This window comes from Choloepus didactylus, chromosome 13 (genome assembly GCF_015220235.1).
Source record: "Choloepus didactylus isolate mChoDid1 chromosome 13, mChoDid1.pri, whole genome shotgun sequence".
In the NCBI taxonomy this organism is placed as follows: domain Eukaryota; kingdom Metazoa; phylum Chordata; class Mammalia; order Pilosa; family Megalonychidae; genus Choloepus; species Choloepus didactylus.
The window spans coordinates 15,538,086-15,557,508 of NC_051319.1; the positions used below are offsets into that span (position 1 = coordinate 15,538,086).

General features: G+C 37.2%; 1 protein-coding gene across 1 annotated transcript; it reads right to left on the bottom strand.

Moving 5' to 3' along the window:
- Positions 1-13,385: 13,385 nt before the first annotated feature.
- LOC119508027 (translationally-controlled tumor protein) lies at positions 13,386-14,207 on the bottom strand. The gene has a single exon (XM_037801451.1). The coding sequence runs from the start codon at positions 14,120-14,122 to the stop codon at positions 13,604-13,606; it is 519 nt and encodes a 172-aa protein (XP_037657379.1). The 5' UTR covers positions 14,123-14,207; the 3' UTR covers positions 13,386-13,603.
- Positions 14,208-19,423: the final 5,216 nt, after the last annotated feature.

The window sequence follows — 19,423 nt, forward strand, 5'->3', positions numbered from 1 at the left end:
TGCTGCAGGAAATAAAAATAAGAATCATATTAATAGATAAATAAAATGTGGTATATACATACAATGGAAGATTATTTAGCCATAAAAAAATAACAAAGTACAAATGGGTGCTGGAGCATCCTGAAATTTGAAAACATCATGCTAAATGAAAGAAGCCAACCCAAAGAAGGCTACATATTATACGATTCCATTTATATGAAATGTCCAGAATAGGCAAATCCATGGAGACAGGAAGTAGATTAGTGTTTGCTTAGGGCTGGAGATATTGGAAGGAAATAGGGAGTGACTGCTAATGGGCATGGGCTTTCGTTTGGGGTTTGATGAAAATGTTCTATATTGATTGTGGTGATGGTTGCACAACTCCAAATATACCGAAGACAATTGAATTATACTCTTTAATTGGATGAATTTTATAGTATATGAATTAAAGCTCAATAATCAGGATTTTCACACCTTAAAATGATGAAAAAATATAGAATTAAATATCTGCCCATTTCTGCTGCCATTTTTACAATATGGGATATGCAAAAGACACTTGTTTATGAAGTTTACATAGATTCTGAACACCACCTATCTAGTGAGGGCACATATCCTTCAAAACTAAATAGACCTCAGTGTTAACTGTATGGTGCTATGTCTTTAAAACTTGGTAATCTCACCTGAGAACATTTTGTAGGTGAACTATATCAGTGGTTCTTAACCCTAAACCATATTAAAATCACAGGAGAGCTTTCTTTACAAGAAGTCTGGACCAATTAAATCTGAAAGTCGGGGACATAGGGTCCAGCCGATTTTAATCCAGCCAGAGTTGAGAGTTGCTGAACTTGATCCACATATGACTGTGGATAAGATAGATGATAATAGCTGGATGTATATAGAGATGATAGAGAAAGAGATAGAAACAGAGATAAAGATATATAAAACTAAGACTGGGCTGTAAGGACTATGAAGGCAGAGATTTATCTATCTAGTCTGCCATTGAATCCACAGGGCCTAGCAAATTTCTGGCACATGGTAAGTGCTCAATATATAACTGAGTAACAACATGAAGTACCTATTCCCCATTCATATAAGTCTAAAACATTGACCAAAATATAAGAAGTCATTCGTTAGATCCGTTACTGTTTTCACAGCCAACTCACAGAGGCACCATGGGTATTTTAAATTTTCCAGAGAAACAGTGACATCTATCAGACACTGTACCCTTAGTGTCTCACTAATTTTTGTGTGGTGATAGTAGGCCAAAAGAAGTACCTAAAGGTACAGTTTATTAAGTAGTTGCATCCAAATAATTTAAGAGTAGTTCTATGATATCTGCCTTGTTTGAAAATTGTAGCTCTATTCGAGAGTCCTTTTTCAGATTTCACCAATTATCCACAAATAATGTCCTTTTTAGCAGGACTTACCATACCAGCTCATGTGTTGCCTTCAGTTTCATGTTTCTTTAGCATCTTTTAATCTGGAATTGTCCCTCAGCTTTTCTTTCTTTCATGACATGGACATTTTTGAAGGGTACAGGCTAGTTATTTTGTAAAGTGTCTCTCAATTGGAGTTTGTCTGACTTTTCTTCGTGAATAGATTTAGGTTATGGATTTCTGCAGGACTAATACATATTAAGGGGCACATGATAGACATCTGGTCTGTAATTTGATCACTTTGTTAAGGTGACATCTCTCCACTGTAAAGCTACTATTTTTTTTTCCTGTAATAAGTATTTTGAAGGGAAATGCTTTGAGAATATGTAAATATCCCAACAGTCCTCAAACTTTTGCTTATTTTTTATGCATCCATTGATGAGTCTTACCTCAATCAGTTATTATTATGATGGTTGCCAAATGGTACTTTTCTAACTTTATCATTCCATCTATATTTGTTAGCTATCTTTCTACTGTAAGGAAGAACTTTCTATTTATTGATTGATTGATTGATTGATTTATATTACCATGAACTCATGGATTCTTGTTTTAATCCATGGGTTATAATTATTTACTAAAATAATTTTGATGTCAAATTTTCTCTGATTTGGTTAGCGAGAACCCCTTCAGAAACTGGTTCTTGCATCCTTTTGGCATGTCCCCTTCAATCTTTGAGTACTTCCTTACTTTTTGATACAACAAGATGTTCTGAGCTCATCTTATACCTTCCCTGCCCCAGCCCTGGAATCAGCCTTTTGTCCAAGGGGCCCTGAGTCCTTCTGGTGGAGAATGGCATTTAAAAACCAAGATCTGTGTTTTATATGTGCTCATTGCTACCGGGATGGCATTGCTTCTAAGGTCTCTCACCAGACAAAGTTAGGAACGAGATACATGAATACACATGCACATGTATGTAAATTTTTTTTATATACACCCACATGCTATATCTATATAATATATAATGCATATACATATATATGTATAAAACCATGAGTTCATACTGAATACCACCATTTCTATCTTTCCCTTTCTATATTTATGTGGGTTGTACCAATCTTCATCAACAGCTATTTATGAGAGTAGCTATCCATACTTTAAAAATATTTGCCAATCTGATATGAGAAATCATATCTCAGTATAATTTTCTAATTGTTTGATTTTGTTTTTGCATTTCTCTTACTCTAAGGTTAAATATTTTTTCATGTGTTGACACGCTATTTTAATATCTTTTTTGTGAACTATTTATGTATTTTCCCTTTTTTATTGCATTTTTGTCTTTATTCCCTCAATTTAGAGTTCTTTAAATATTAGAGATATTAGCTCTTTAACCATGATATTATCACAAATATTCTCTCCAGTTTATTAGTTGATAAACCCTTTGTTATGATGTTTTTGACATACAAAGTGTTTCTTTAAAATATAGTCAAATTTGTCAATATTTTCTGTTGCTTCTGGATTTTGAGTTATAGTTAAATTTTCCTTACAACAAAACTAAGAGAAATTCTGTGTTTTATTCCAGGACTTGTATGATTTCAGTTTCTACATTTAAACTCCTGATCCTTCAGCATTTATTTCTGTATGTGATGTGAGATATGGATTTAATTTTATCTTTCTCCAAATGGCTACCCAGTTGTCTCAGCACCATTCATAAAGTGATTTGAGATGTCACCTTTATAAAATATCTAATTCCATATATACTTGAGTCTGTTTCTGAATGTTCTGTTCTATTCTACTGGTGTCTGTTTATTCATGCACCAGGTACAACACTGTTTCAGTTATGGAGGATTTACAGTATGTTGGATAGAACTAGTGACTCCACATAGCTTTTCACTTTTATTGTTTTCCTGGCTATTCTTTCATGTTTATTTTTTTATATGAACTTTGGTATCAACATGTCCAGTTCCATGAGAAAAATTTGTTTGTATTTTTATTGGAATTGCATTACATTTATAAATTAATTTAAGGTTTTGCTATTACAAATAATGCTACAATGAATATATTGATGCATATGATATTTCTCACAGTGAATATATCTGTAGGAAATATTCCTAGAACTGGAGTTGCTGGATTAAAGTGTATGTGCATTTTGATAGATGTGCAAAATTGTTCCCTTTAATGTTTGTACCAAATTTCACTTCTGTGGGCAATATATGAGAGGACAAGGGGTTTCCTTACATTCTTTCCCAAAGCAGTTAGTATCAGTAGTATCAGTGATATCTCATTGAAGTCTCAATTTGTAGTTCTCTTTTTGCGTGAGGTTGAGTGTCTGTCTATTCATATATTTAATGTACACTTACATTTACTTTTCTGTGACTTGTATGTTTCTGTATTTTGCCCATTTAAAAATTGGATTGTTGGTCATTTTTTAGTTGACTTTAGGAGTTATAAAATATTTTAGCTATGGCTTAAATAGTTTTGGGGGAGTTCGAATGCAACCAGGTGACTATGTATAATATAGTTTCTATGTAAAAAATATATCCTACACCCCAAGCAACTCTTCTGACCAAGCAATTAACTTTTATACCCATTTGTGAATTGGAAAATTCCCTTACTTTAAGGTCCAATTTTTACACCTTCTGTTTAGTATGGTGTTTACTGATATGATTATTCCAGGAAAACCCTAAAAAATAAATAGTAAAACTAACTCAAAAAGTGAAAGAATTCAGTAATTGGCAGAGTATAAATTACCACACAGAAATCAGTAGTCTTCATGTTTACAAATAATAACCAGTTAAAAGATATAATGACAGAGAATGCCCTATAGCAACAGGGAAAATAAAATGCATAGGAATAAATTTGCTTGTTTGCTTAGCATTTTACAATTAATTTCACCAGTTCCCTTTTAGCATACATTAGAAAGGACGCTATGGGACAATCTCCAAGATATATTGTAAATTATAAAAGTTAAGCAAAGAGCATTAGGCTTAGTAGGCTTCCATTTGCTTAAAATTATCTGTGTGCTTGTATGTATACATATATAGACAGAGAGAGAGAAAGAGCTTGCATGTTTACAGTTTCTCTCCAGAAAGATAACAAGGAAACGATAGCATTGGTTGTCTGGGGTATTCTGGTTGACAGAGGGACAGGGATGGGAGGGAAACTAATTTTTCACTGGATACGCTTTTATGCCTCTTTAGTTTTAAATTTAGTGCATCTATTATCCATTTTTAATAATAATAATAAGGGTAACAACATAATTTACATTTAAACAAAAAGTAAAATACATTGTAAGTGAGAACAGTGTGTCAAGAAGCCTGAATGGCATCTGCTAAGAAAATCACGGAGATGTTTATGCCATGCCTCTTGATTTCTGTTCTTTGTGGAGCCCTTTTTCTTGGCTATAAGCTATGCTCACAAGTCAGGATACCTGTATTTCCATGCTTTCCCCAACCTGTTTTTGGCTTGATGCCTTTAAATATTATAAATATTGCATGCAAAGACTAAGCAGTTTTAAGCACTTTATCTCTACATTTTTGACTGTTGGGATAGAGGAAGAAAAGCTTCCCAGGTGGAGAGAGAAGCATGAAGAAGTCTATCTTTAGAGTAAAAACCTGAAGTTCACTAATTAAATGTGGTGAATTGTGGTTTGTATTACTCATGGTCCCGTTACTACCTTTAACAGTCCAGAGGAGATGGCTTGAACATAAGAAAAAAGAACCAAACTTTGTTAATTTAGATGTCAGCTATAAATTATTGTTACATGCATTTAGTTTTGGAAACTGATCTGTGTTGGATTTGTTCCACTATATCTAAATGGGAAAAGAGGGTCTTCTTAAAGGCCAGTAAGATTCATATACCAGACTTATAGATGAGTGTTTTCAATGTCCTTTTACTTTTCTTTAGTTGCTAGCTGTTACATGTATAATTTATATGCATCAACTACTATCAGTGCTAACTACTATCAATGCATTAACAACCATCAAGGTTCCAAGCACTGAGGAAGATAATGTTCCATAAGAAGCAACTTTAGTGTATTATTGTTTTTTTTTATATGGGGCATATGTGTGTGTATTGTGAGGAAATGGGTGACAGAAAAACAAAAAAGTAAAAGTAAATGGATGAGAGAAAAACAAAAAAGTAAATGGGTGAGAGAAAAAAAGTAAAAAGATTAATTTTAGCTTTAAAATTCTCCAAATTTATGAAATTGATAGTCTGGACAAGAACTACTATGGCCAACTCAAGTTGAAACTCCGTTACTCCCTCATCCCACTCATTGCTTACATCCCCTGTGTCTTCAAAACTGACTATATTAGAGAAGAGAGTGGAAAGCGGTTCCAGTCTTACTTAAAAAAAAAAAAAAAAAAAAGATACTGGCATAGCATTTTTTGTGCGTTAAGAGAAGTGCACAAAAGCATACAGGTCAATGAATTTTCACAAAATGAACACACTTATGTAACCACCCAGGTCAAGAAACAGGATGTTGGCCTTTTGTCTCACTTCTCCTTGCACACAGCCTAAGCCTTAGTGTTGGCACAATATTTACTACAGACAACTGAATTGCACTCACTTTTTTTGTTACCAAACTTGTTACATTATATACCAATTTCTTAAATGTCAGTTCTAAGCCAACTCTTTCCAGTTATGCTTAACTATCTCAAACTAATGTGAACATTTGTGCTAAAAAATAAAAAGTCATATTGTATGTCAAAAAATTAGAATCTACTCTTACTAGACAATAAAATACAGTACATATATATTTTTAAATGAAAGCTTTTTAAAAAGTGAAACATGTACATGGTTAAAAAAGAGAGTTGAAAAAAATACAAAAGGCATACAGGGAAAAAGTAAGTGTCTCAGCCCTTACCCAGGAATACCAGTGTTACCTTCCAGAGATAGTCTATACATATACAAATAAAATTTAAACATATAAATATTTTCCTGTTTTGAACCTAATGGTAGTATATGCATATTTCTGTACACTATGTCATAAAACATTGTTTTAATAACAAAGTAAGTAGACAGTTTAAAGGTGTAATCCCATCCCACAAACTGCCTCCATTCTAGTAGTGTCTTTATGAGGACTGAGTGGATGACATCAGTGTCGTATCCAATCATCATCTATTTGCTATCTGATTCATTCTATGCTCTTACCCTGCTCTGCTCTGTATCTCAGGAGCTTGAACCCTACAAACAACATATCCCAGGCTCCCTTACCTATTTGGCCTGCAGCTAGGTTCAGCCAATGGGAGGCACTGGTAAGAGATTGGAGTGTGGGAGGAAAGGAGAAGCCGGAGAGTTTCTTCCTTCTCTCTCTGCTTGGGGTAGCTGCATCTCCTCCATGCTTCCAGCTGCTGCTAACAGCCCCTCCCTGTATGGTCCGAAGGCCTGTTTGGCATCCCCCTCCAGGGCAACCTTTGTTGGCTCTCCATGTTAAGTTCCCTCTTTTGAACGACTCAGCAAGTTAGCCAAGTGAAGAGGCCATGTGGAGAGAGACGCTCTGCCAGCCCCCACCCATTCAGTCATCTTTGACAAGACACCAGATATGTGGGTGACTGATCTTGGATGTCCAGTCAGTGAAAATCATATTTTAAAACACAGCTTCCTCTACATAACACATTTTTCCCACTATTTTAAAATAAAGTTTATGTTTAGAACAGTCTTAGGTTTATAGAAAAATTGCTCAATAAGTACAGAGAGTTCCCATATAACCCCCCCAACACACACACACTCACAGTTTCCCCTATTATCATCTTACATTAGTGCAGTATATTTGTTAAACTTGATGAACCAATTTAATAGGTTATTAGTAACTAAAATCCATATTTACATTAGGGTTCACTCTGTGTGTTCAATTCTATGGGTTTTGACAAATGGGTAATGTCATATATCCACTATTACAGTATCATGCAGAGTCATTTCACTCCGCTAGAAATGTCCTGTGCTCCACCTATTCACCCCTTCCTTCCACTCCATTCTCCCAACCCATGACAACCACTGATCTTTTTACTGTCCCTATAGTTTTGCCATTTTCATATCATATAGTTATATTTTAGTAAGCATCTTGAAATAAAACAGATTAAAATGACCAGAAAAGAAGCGCAGAGAGTGAAAAAAGTTTTAAGCTTTGTATATATAATAATGCCAGTAAAAAAAAAATAGAAACAAAATAAATAACACAGAACAAAAAAAAAAAAACGGAAAAAAAAAGCAATGGGTTAATACTTTTTAATTATATTAAAGTATTTTTTGAAAAAGGAAAAAAAAATTCCTACAAATTAGTCTATTGGAATAATGAACAATAAAATTATCACTGCTGTTCTTAAGCCTCTGCAAGTTTGTCAATAACGTCATCAAAATTAATAGTCTTCACATATTAATGCTGCATACAAAATACAGCCAGATTTACCCAGTTATCTTTGCACATGGTTGATTGAAGAACACTTCTTAATTTTAATTTCAAAACATTTCTTTTACATGAGCAACAGATGTACAGTAATTAGGAAAAGTCTTAACCATAAGGATAAATTTGGCAGAGATTCATAAAAATTTCATTTCACAACAAACTCTAGAAATTGCAATTCTGTCTATGCCGTTGTTTCTTTTGGACCAATCCTGGTGGCTTTCAAATATCTCTATAGTTGAAAATTTTCCACTAAAATATCTTCATTAGAAAATTCATCATACATTTCTGTTATATATAGTAAAGTCTTCTGAAGTTTTCCTCATCTTCAAAAATTGGAGAAAATGGCTGAACGATAACAAACATTGACTTTATTTGATTGATTGCTGTAGAATAGGTAATCCTTGGTGAAAACTATCAAGGCATTCAAACACTGCCCTGTTGATTTCTTCTGGTAACATAAGACCAGCATCTTTTGTTGCTTCTCCTGACATTCTTTGAAATTTCATTCTTTTTTCTATATAAATGACTACTACCTTACATTTTTTTGTTGCATGTTTGATGGCATTCTCCACAGTTTCTGTGTACTGTTCCTTTGATTAGAGTTTGATACAATAATATTTCATGTAAACAATTGTCCTGTAACTGTTGCTGAAAAATTACAATTTAGTTGACTATTAAATGTTATCATTGATGTTGCATTTCATTTTCTTAATTTCTTCTTTGCTTTTAACATGATTAGCAGTTTAAAAGGAAGAAATATGAAGCTTAAAGATATTATTTAAAATCAGTAAGATATTTCATGTATGAACTAAAATTTGTGCTTACCAAACACAATATTATACCTTACAAATTTATCTCATTTCATAATATACACAAACATAATAGAAACTCTAAGTGGCCACATAGAATGAAAGAATTGAAGAAACTTAACCTCTGCTTCTTTGTTTTTACAATCACTCTGCTGTCATTATTTCCAATCTACTGTTTAAAGGTACGATAACTAGCTCCACAGGAATGGAAGGCAAATGTGGTGTCTGAGGTAAATTTGAATGATTCCAGTAATTAAGAACCTACTCTCAAAATGAATGTATTTCATTTTTTTTTTTTTTTTTTTTTTTTTTTTCCCCTATTCTTCATTTATTTTTGTCCTCATTTTTGTACTCATCTATGCATACACTGGATAAAGGCAGTGTGAGCCACAAGGTTTTCACACCGTGTAAGCTACATAATTATATAATCACCTTTAAGAATCAAGGCTCCTGGGTTGCAGTTCGACAGTTTCAGATATTTTCTTCCAGCTATTCCAATACACTAAAAACTAAGAAGGGATCTCTATATAACACCTAAGAATAACCTCCAGAATGACCTCTTGGCTACATCTGACATCTCTCGGCCACTGAAACTTGATTTCGTCTCATTTCACATCCCCCGTTTGGTCAAGAAGATGTTCTCAATCCCATGATGCTGGGTCCAGATTCATCCCTGGGAGTCATATCCTGCATTGCCAGGGAGATTTACACCCCTGGGAGTCGGGTCCCACATAGGGGGGAGGGCAGTAAGTTCACCTGCTAAGGTGGCTTAGCTAGAGAGAGAGGCCCACATCTGAGCAACAAAGAGGCACTCGGGGAGACTCTCAGGCACAATTATAAGTAGTCACCAACTTATTTTTTTTTTTTTTTTTTAAATCATCATTTTATTGAGATATATTCACATACCACGCAGTCATACAAAACAAATTGTACTTTCGATTGTTTACAGTACCATTACATAGTTGTACATTCATCACCTAAATCAATCCCTGACACCTTCATTAGCACACACACAAAAATAACAAGAATAATAATTAGAGTGAAAAAGAGCAATTGAAGTAAAAAAGAACACTGGGTACCTTTGTCTGTCTGTTTCCCTCCCCTACTTTTCTACACATCCATCCATAAACTAGACAAAGTGGTGTTTGGTCCTTATGGCTTTCCCAATCCCATTGTCACCCCTCATAAGCTACATTTTTATACAACTGTCTTCGAGATTCATGGGTTCTGGGTTGTAGTTTGATAGTTTCAGGTATCCACCACCAGCTACCCCAATTCTTTAGAACCTAAAAAGGGTTGTCTAAAGTGTGCATAAGAGTGCCCACCAGAGTGACCTCTCGGCTCCTTTTGGAATCTCTCTGCCACTGAAGCTTATTTCATTTCCTTTCACATCCCCCTTTTGGTCAAGAAGATGTTCTCCGTCCCACGGTGCCAGGTCTACATTCCTCCCTGGGAGTCATATTCCACGTTGCCAGGGAGATTCACTTCCCTGGGTGTCTGATCCCACGTAGGGGGGAGGGCAGTGATTTCACCTTTCAAGTTGGCTTAGCCAGAGAGAGAGGGCCACATCTGAGCAACAAAGAGGCATTCAGGAGGAGACTCTTAGGCACAAATACAGGGAGGCCTAGCCTCTCCTTTGCAGCAACCGTCTTCCCAAGGGTAAAACTTATGGTAGAGGGCTCAACCCATCAAACCACCAGTCCCCTATGTCTGTGGTCATGTTAGCAACCATGGAGGTGGGGTAGGCGAATACCCCTGCATTCTCCACAGGCTCCTCAAGGGGGCACTACATCTTTTTTTTTTTTTTTTCCCCTTGTTTGTCTTTTTTCTTTTTTTTTTTTTTTTTTTTTTTTTTTTAACTTTCCCTTCTTTTTTCAAATCACCTGTATGAAAAAAAAAGTTAAAAAGAAAACAAACATACAATAAAAGAGCATTTCAAAGAGACCATAGCAAGGGAGTAAGAAAAAGACAACTAACCTAAGATAACTGCTTAACTTCCAACATGTTCCTACTTTACCCCAAGAAAGTTACATAATATAGCAGCATTTCAGTGAACTTGTTCCTACTACAACCATCAGAAATTAACAGACCATAGTCAATTCTGGGCATCCCCAGAACGTTAAATAGCTTATCTGTTCTTCCTGGATTATTGTTCCCCCTTCCTTAATTGCTCTCTACTGCTAGTTCCCCTACATTCTACATTATAAACCATTTGTTTTACATTTTTCAAAGTTCACATTAGTGGTAGCATATAATATTTCTCTTTTTGTGCCTGGCTTATTTCGCTCAGCATTATGTCTTCAAGGTTCATCCATGTTGTCATATGTTTCACCAGATCGTTCCTTCTTACTGCCGCGTAGTATTCCATCGTGTGTATATACCACATTTTATTTATCCACTCATCTGTTGAAGGACATTTGGGTTGTTTCCATCTCTTGGCAATTGTGAATAATGCTGCTATGAACATTGGCGTGCAGATATCTGTTCGTGTCACTGCTTTCCGATCTTCCGGGTATATACCGAGGAGTGCAATCGCTGGATCGAATGGTAGCTCTATATCTAGTTTTCTAAGGAACTGCCAGACTGACTTCCAGAGTGGCTGAACCATTATACAGTCCCACCAACAATGAATAAGAGTTCCAATTTCTCCACATCCCCTCCAGCATTTGTAGTTTCCTGTTTGTTTGATGGCAGCCATTCTAACCGGTGTTAGATGGTATCTCATTGTGGTCTTAATTTGCATCTCTCTAATAGCTAGTGAAGCTGAACATTTTTTCATGTGTTTCTTGGTCATTTGTATTTCCTCTTCAGAGAACTGTCTTTTCATATCTTTTGCCCATTTTATAATTGGGCTGTCTGTACTATTGTCATTGAGTTGTAGGATTTCTTTGTATATGCAAGATATCAGTCTTTTGTCAGATACATGGTTTCCAAAAATTTTTTCCCATTGAGTTGGCTGCCTCTTTACCTTTTTGAGAAATTCCTTTGAGGTGCAGAAACTTCTAAGCTTGAGGAGTTCCCATTTATCTATTTTCTCTTTTGTTGCTTGTGCTTTGGGTGTAAAGTCTAGGAAGTGGCCTCCTAATACAAGGTCTTGAAGATGTTTTCCTACATTATCTTCTAGGAGTTTTATGGTACTTTCTTTTATATTGAGATCTTTGGTCCATTTTGAGTTAATTTTTGTGTAGGGGGTGAGGTAGGGGTCCTCTTTCATTCTTTTGGATATGGATATCCAACTCTCCCAGCCCCATTTGTTGAAAAGACCATTATGGCTCAGTTCGGTGACTTTGGGGGCCTTATCAAAGATCAGTCGGCCATAGATCTGAGGGTCTATCTCTGAATTCTCAATTCGATTCCATTGATCTATATGTCTATCTTTGTGCCAGTACCATGCTGTCTTGGCAACTGTGGCTTTATAATAAGCTTCAAAGTCAGGGAGTGTAAGTCCTCCCACTTCGTTTTTCTTTTTTAGAGTGTCTTTAGCAATTCGAGGCATCTTCCCTTTCCAAATAAATTTGATAACTAGCTTTTCCAAGTCTGCAAAGTAGGTTGTTGGAATTTTGATTGGGATTGCATTGAATCTGTAGATGAGTTTGGGTAGAATTGACATCTTAATGACATTTAGCCTTCCTATCCATGAACATGGAATATTTTTCCATCTTTTAAGGTCCCCTTCTATTTCTTTTAGTAGAGTTATGTAGTTTTCTTTGTATAGGTCTTTTACATCTTTGGTTAAGTTGATTCCTAGGTACTTGATTTTTTTAGTTGCTATTGAAAATGGTATCTTTTTCTTGAGTGTCTCTTCAGTTTGTTCATTTCTAGCATATAGAAACATTACTGACTTATGTGCATTAATCTTGTATCCCGCTACTTTGCTAAATTTGTTTATTAGCTCTAGTAGGTGTATCGTTGATTTCTCAGGGTTTTCTAGATATAAGATCATATCATCTGCAAACAATGACAGTTTTACTTCTTCTTTTCCAATTTGGATGCCTTTTATTTCTTTGTCTTGCCGGATTGCCCTGGCTAGCACTTCCAGCACAATGTTGAATAACAGTGGTGACAGCGGGCATCCTTGTCTTGTTCCTGATCTTAGAGGGAAGGCTTTCAGTCTCTCACCATTGAGTACTATGCTGGCTGTGGGTTTTTCATATATGCTCTTTATCATGTTGAGGAAGTTTCCTTCAATTCCTACCTTTTGAAGTGTTTTTATCAAAAAGGGATGTTGGATTTTGTCAAATGCTTTTTCAGCATCTATTGAGATGATCAATTGATTTTTCCCTTTCGAGTTTTTAATGTGTTGTAATACATTGATTGTTTTTCTGATGTTGAACCATCCTTGCATGCCTGGAATGAACCCCACTTGGTCATGGTGTATGATTTTTTTAATGTGTCTTTGGATTCGATTTGCAAGTATTTTGTTGAGGATTTTTGCATCTATATTCATTAGGGAGATTGGCCGGTAGTTTTCCTTTTTTGTAGCATCTTTGCCTGGTTTTGGTATTAGATTGATGTTAGCTTCATAAAATGAGTTAGGTAGTGTTCCATTTTTTTCAATGTTTTGAAAGAGTTTGAGTAAGATTGGTGTCAGTTCTTTCTGGAAAGTTTGGTAGAATTCCCCTGTGAAGCCATCTGGCCCTGGGCATTTATTTGTGGGAAGATTTTTGATGACTGATTGGATCTCTTTGCTTGTGATGGGTTGGTTGAGGTCTTCTATTTCTTCTCTGGTCAGTCTAGGTTGTTCATATGTTTCCAGGAAATTGTCCATTTCTTCTACATTATCCAGTTTGTTGCCATACAGTTGTTCATAATATCCTCTTTTTTTTTTTTTTTGAGTTTAAATGCATTTTTATTTTTAGACAACCTACATGACATGTTTTTCTTAAAAACAATGCCTCCGCTCCAAATAAATCAAGGTCAAAATAAATGAGTTCAAGATGGCATCAGTCCATCTGTCTAAGTCCTGGTATCGTGTGGATGACAAGCAGCAGCCAGTTATGATGACAGGTGATAGATCCAAGGAATTGCCAAGTTTGTTAACATTTCTCCATTTCTAAACCATCCTTAAAGAAAATCATATATGGGGTCACACCATCCTCACGGTAGTCCAGGAGAGCAACCATACCATCTGGATTCATGTTTTCACCAATATAGAACTGGTAGTTTTTGAAATTAGCAAGGATGTGCTTGACTTGTTCTGCAGCCCCTGTCATAAAAGGTTTTACTCTTTCTGGTCTCTGTTCTTCAAGTTTGCCTTTGATTGATTTCATGTAATCTTTGATATACTTTTTGTAGGCTTCTTTTGTGAAGCTAGTTTCCTGCAAGTGATGGTTCATGACAATATCAACACCGGTGACGACTGTGCTTTCGGTACCTTCACCCTCGGGGCCTTCAGCAGAGGCATTTCCACCAATGAGCGAGTCATCAATGCCACCCTCTGTCCTACTGACCATCTTCCCCTCCACCTCGAGGCACAGCCCGTCCGCGATCTCCCGGATCTTGTAAATGTCAGAGAACATCTCATCATGGCTGATGAGGTCCCGGTAGATGATCATGATGGCGGCTGGAGGGAGGCGGCGGCAGCGGCGCTGGCGTGGCAGGAGCCCGGAGCTCGGAGCGAGCGCGGAGCGGCTGGAGCGGCACCGGGGGGAGGGGGGAGCGGGCGGAAAAGCCATAATATCCTCTTATAATTTTTTTAATTTCTTCAGGATCTGCAGTTATGTCACCTTTTTCATTCATTATTTTGTTTATATGGGTCTTCTCTCTTTTTGATTTTGTCAGTCTAGCTAGGGGCTTGTCAATCTTGTTGATCTTCTCAAAGAACCAACTTTTGGTGATATTTATCCTTTCTATTGTTTTTTTGTTCTCTATGTCATTTATTTCTGCTTTAATCCTTGTTATTTCTTTTCTTGTACTTGGTTTAGGATTGGTTTGCTGTTCATTTTCTAGCTTCTTCAGTTGATCCATTAGTTCTTTGATTTTGGCTCTTTCTTCCTTTTTAATATATGCATTTAGTGCTATAAATTTCCCCCTTAGCACTGCTTTTGCTGCATCCCATAGGTTTTGGTATGTTGTGTTCTCATTTTCATTCGTCTCTATATATTTAGCAATTTCTCTTGCTATTTCTTCTTTAACCCACTGATTGTTTAGGAGTGTGTTGTTTAACCTCCAGGTATTTGTGAATTTTCTAAGTCTCTGATGGTTATTGACTTCTAATTGTATTCCATTGTGGTCAGAGAATGTGCTTTGAATGATTTCAATCTTTTTAAATTTATTGAGGCTTGTTTTATGTCCCAGCATATGATCTATTCTGGAGAAAGTTCCGTGAGCACTAGAAAAGTATGTGTATCCTGGTGATTTGGGATGTAATGTCCTGTAGATGTCTGTTAAATCTAATTCATTTATCAGATTGTTTAGGTTTTCAATTTCCTTATTGGTCTTCTGTCTGGTTGATCTATCTATAGGAGAGAGTGATGTGTTGAAGTCTCCCACAATTATTGTGGAAACATCAATTGCTTCCTTTAGTTTTGCCAATGTTTCTCTCATGTATTTTGTGGCACCTTGATTGGGTGCATAGACATTTACGATTGTTATTTCTTCTTGCTGAATTGCCCCTTTTATTAGTATGTAGTGGCCTTCTTTGTCTCTCAAAACATCCCTGCATTTGAAGTCTATTTTATCTGAGATTAATATTGCTACACCTGCTTTCTTTTGGCTGTAGCTTGCATGAAATATTTTTTTCCATCCTTTCACTTTCAATTTCTTTGTGTCCCTGTGTCTAAGATGAGTCTCTTGTATGCAACATATTGATGGTTCATTTTTTTTGATCCATTCTGCGAATCTATATCTTTTAATTGGGGAGTTTAATCCATTTACATTCAACGTTAAAACCGTGAAGGCATTTCTTGAATCGGCCATCTTATCCTTTGGATTATGTTTGCCATATTTTTCCCTCTCTCTATTAATATCCTTTATTGTACCCATACCGAATCTCTTTAGTACTGAACCTTTCTCCAAGTCTCTCTGTCCTGTCTTTGTTTCTCTGTCTGTAGGGCTCCCTTTAGTATCTCCAGTAGGGCAGGTCTCTTGTTAGCAAATTCTCTCAGCATTTCTTTGTCTGTGAAAAATTTAAGCTCTCCCTCAAATTTGAAGGAGAGCTTTGCTGGATAAAGTATTCTTGGCTGGAAATTCCTCTCTCTCAGAATTTTAAATATATCGTGCCATTGCCTTCTCGCCTCCATGGTGGCTGCTGAGTAGTCACTACTTAGTCTTATGCTGTTTCCTTTGTATGTGGTGAATTGCTTTTCTCTTGCTGCTTTCAGAACTTGCTCCTTCTCTTCTATGTTTGACAGTGTGATCAGTATATGTCTCGGAGTGGGTTTTTTTGGATTTATTCTATTTGGAGTTCGCTGAGCATTTATGATTTGTGTATTTATGTTGTTTAGAAGATTTGGGAAGTTTTCCCCAACAATTTCTTTGAATACTCTTCCTAGACCTTTACCCTTTTCTTCCCCTTCTGGGACACCAATGAGTCTTATATTCGGACGCTTCATATTATCTATCATATCCCTGAGGTCCATTTCGAGTTTTTCAGTTTTTTTCCCCATTCTTTCTTTTATGCTTTCATTTTCCATTCTGTCATCTTCCAGGTCACTGATTCGTTGTTCAACTTCCTCTAGTCTTGTACTATGAGTGTCCAGAATCTTTTTAATTTGGTCAACAGTTTCTTTAATTTCCATAAGATCATCCATTTTTTTATTTAGTCTTGCAATGTCTTCTTTATGCTCTTCTAGGGTCTTCTTGATTTCTTTCATATCCCGTACTAGGGTCTCATTGTTCATCTTTAGTTCTTTGAGTAGCTGCTCTAGGTGTGTCTCTTCTGGTCTTTTGATTTGGGTGCTTGGGCTTGGGTTATCCATATCGTCTGGTTTTTTCATATGCTTTATAATTTTCTGTTGTTTTTGGCCTCGTGGCATTTGCTGTCCTTGATAGGGTTCTTTTAGGGTTTGTAGACCAGTTGAAGTCCTTATCTCTAATTTATCAGATCTACAGCTTCGTGGAGTACACTTTCTCTAACTAACCAGCAGGTGGCGTCCACGAGCCACCTGTTCTCCACAAGCCAGATCTCCCCTGCTTAGCCTTTTTGGTGAGTGGGGGAGTGAGTCTTGTGGGGCCCAATTGGTGTCCCAAGCTTGTGTGTGTAGTTGGTGTTGCCTGCCCTGTATGTGGGGCGTGTTTCTGGGCAGTCGGGGAGGGGGGGTGGCCCTAACAATCAAATCTCCCTGATGATCCTAGAGTTTTAAAGCTACTGCAATAGTCTAATCCTTCAGTTCAGTCCTGCCACAGTTTGTCTCTGCCACTGACCCACAAGTCTTTGGTATTGGCGTATGGCTCCTGAGACTTGCAAGTGGGCCCCTCTTCCAGGCTGTGCACCCCGGGTCCTCTGTTGAGGGATGACTGTGCTATGTCACAGGTGAGTGCCGTCCCCCCAGGGCAGTTCTGGGCTGCTGGGCTGTGTTGGGAGGCTCCCAGTCTGCTCAAATGATGGCTGAATGGGGCTCTGTTAATTCACACTGCTCCCCCTTCCCAGCTCTGGGACATTCAGCTGAGGTTGCAGGGAAGGCTAATGTCCACGCCCAGTTTTGTGGTGTGTGCCTGTTATTTGAAGCACTTCCGTCACACTGGGTTGTCTGGGGCAGCTCTGGGCTATGGGGCTGGCGATGGGCAGGAGTGTTTCCTGTCCACCAGGATGGTGGCTGTGAGCGGACACCCCCCTTTTCTTGGGAAGTTGTGTTGTTTAGTGAATTTTCTCAGCCACTGGATTATTGCCTTTTGTCTCAGAGCTCTCTTATTTCTGCTCTTGACTTGACGTGCCCAAATTTCAATTCTTTGAAGCTTTCTGTATTGAGCTTCTTAGAGTAATTGTTTTAGAAAAAGCAAAAAGGATTTAAAAAAAAAAAAAAAAAAAAAAAAAAAAACGGCCCTCCTCAGAGATCTAATGGGTTATTGAAATGCTAATAGACAAAGCAACCAGGGCCATTAAGGAAAGGTGCCCTGGGCAGAGAGATCAGCCTTGCTTCGGGATTTGCATATGCGCCTCAAGGCCTGATCTCCGCCCTTCCCCTTTCTGTGTTCACCAGAACTCCAAAAATCCTCTGCTTTTACTTTGGAGCTTCTCGTGTTGTTTTCCTTCTATGCCCGTCTCCTCTCTGCTGGGCTGGCTGCTCTCAGAGTCTCTGGTGTCTGGCCTCAGTCTATCTATGGTTGGAGTTTGAATCAGTAGAATGAGTTTCCGATGAGAGCAGCCACTGCAATTCTCCCTTCTCCTTCCTGGAGCTGACAGCCCCTCCTCCCCCGGGACTGAGCCTGGCAGGGAGGGGCCCGGGTCCCCTGGCCGCAAAAACTTACAGATTTCGGTGATCTCAGCAGTTCCACGTTTTCATGAGTGTTGTATGAAGTATGCCCAAAGACAGATTGCTCTGTGGTGTCCAGTCCACGCAGTTCCTGGCTTTTTACCTACTTTCCTGGAGGAGTAACTAAAACATACAGCTCACCAGTCTGCCATCTTGCCCCGCCTCCACTGTATTTCATTTTGAATATTCAAATCTGAATATTTGGGGCCAGTGGTATAACTGGGGTTCTCCAAATTAACTTCCACATCGATTACAATGTTCATTAAGGTGGAATTCATTAAAATGTGCTGATTTGAAGTGTATATATATGATTAAAACAACAACAAAATATTTATACTAAACAAAAAGATTTGGGGGGGGGGAGAATTTATTAATGGCATCATTTAGAATTGCCAGGATGTGGTTATAATAAAAACAGATTGACTTTTAGTTGGTTTTATTATTGTTTTAAATTCTTTATCATTTACCTCCTATTGTCTGCATCTCAGGTTGTAGAGCCTTCTCAGGTGATTTTTCCATAGGGATGGACATGTGGAAGAGCAAGTACCCTGGCAGCTTGATATAGCTGTATTTTTACAATTTATAGAATATCATCTATTGTATTTGCTTTGTAATAAAAGGAAAAGAACACTTAAATACTCTGTTTTATGTATGTGTTTCTTTTTGGGTCATGGCTTAATAGGAATATGCATAAGAGTAAGTGTACTCTGTGGCAGACACTATTGGTTTTTGTATCAGTTAGCAATTTGCTCTCCCCACTAGTATAAAAAATCCTGAGTTTGTTCCTGGCAGCAATGTGTCCAAGGAAGGTAGGCTCCACCCTTAGGTCAAGGGAATAAAATCTTATTGGTGTAAATCAGACATTATAATCTCATTGTGTTTGATTTAGGGATGAGCATATGATTCAGTTTTGGCCAAGGAAATACAAGGAGAATTCTACTGATAGGATGGAAGATTTAGAAAAAATGGTGTTTCCTAATAAAATACTCATAAGGAGGCATGTCCCCTTAATCTTGCTGTGAGTGTGACCATGTGAGAATATAACAATTGCAACCGTGACCATGAAGCAATAAATATGAAGATGACAGAGTGGCAAAGAGAACTGAGATACTTAATTGAGCCCACCTCCAGACTTGTTATGTGATTTAATAAAATAAACAGTTGTTTAAACTATTGTTAATTGGAGATTTTCTTACTTGCAACTGAATGATTCCTAACTGATACCCTTTGTGGTGGTTTTGGAACTTTATGTATCTCAGAAAATCATGTTCTTAAAGCTAATCCATTTCTGCGGGTATGGACCTATTGTAAGTAGGGCCTTTTGATGAAGCTACTTCAGTTAAGGTACAACCCACCTCAATCAAGATTGGTCTTAATCCTTTTACTGGAGTCCTTTATAAGAGTGAAATTCAGACAAAAAGGGGGAAACTCACGGAAGCAAGA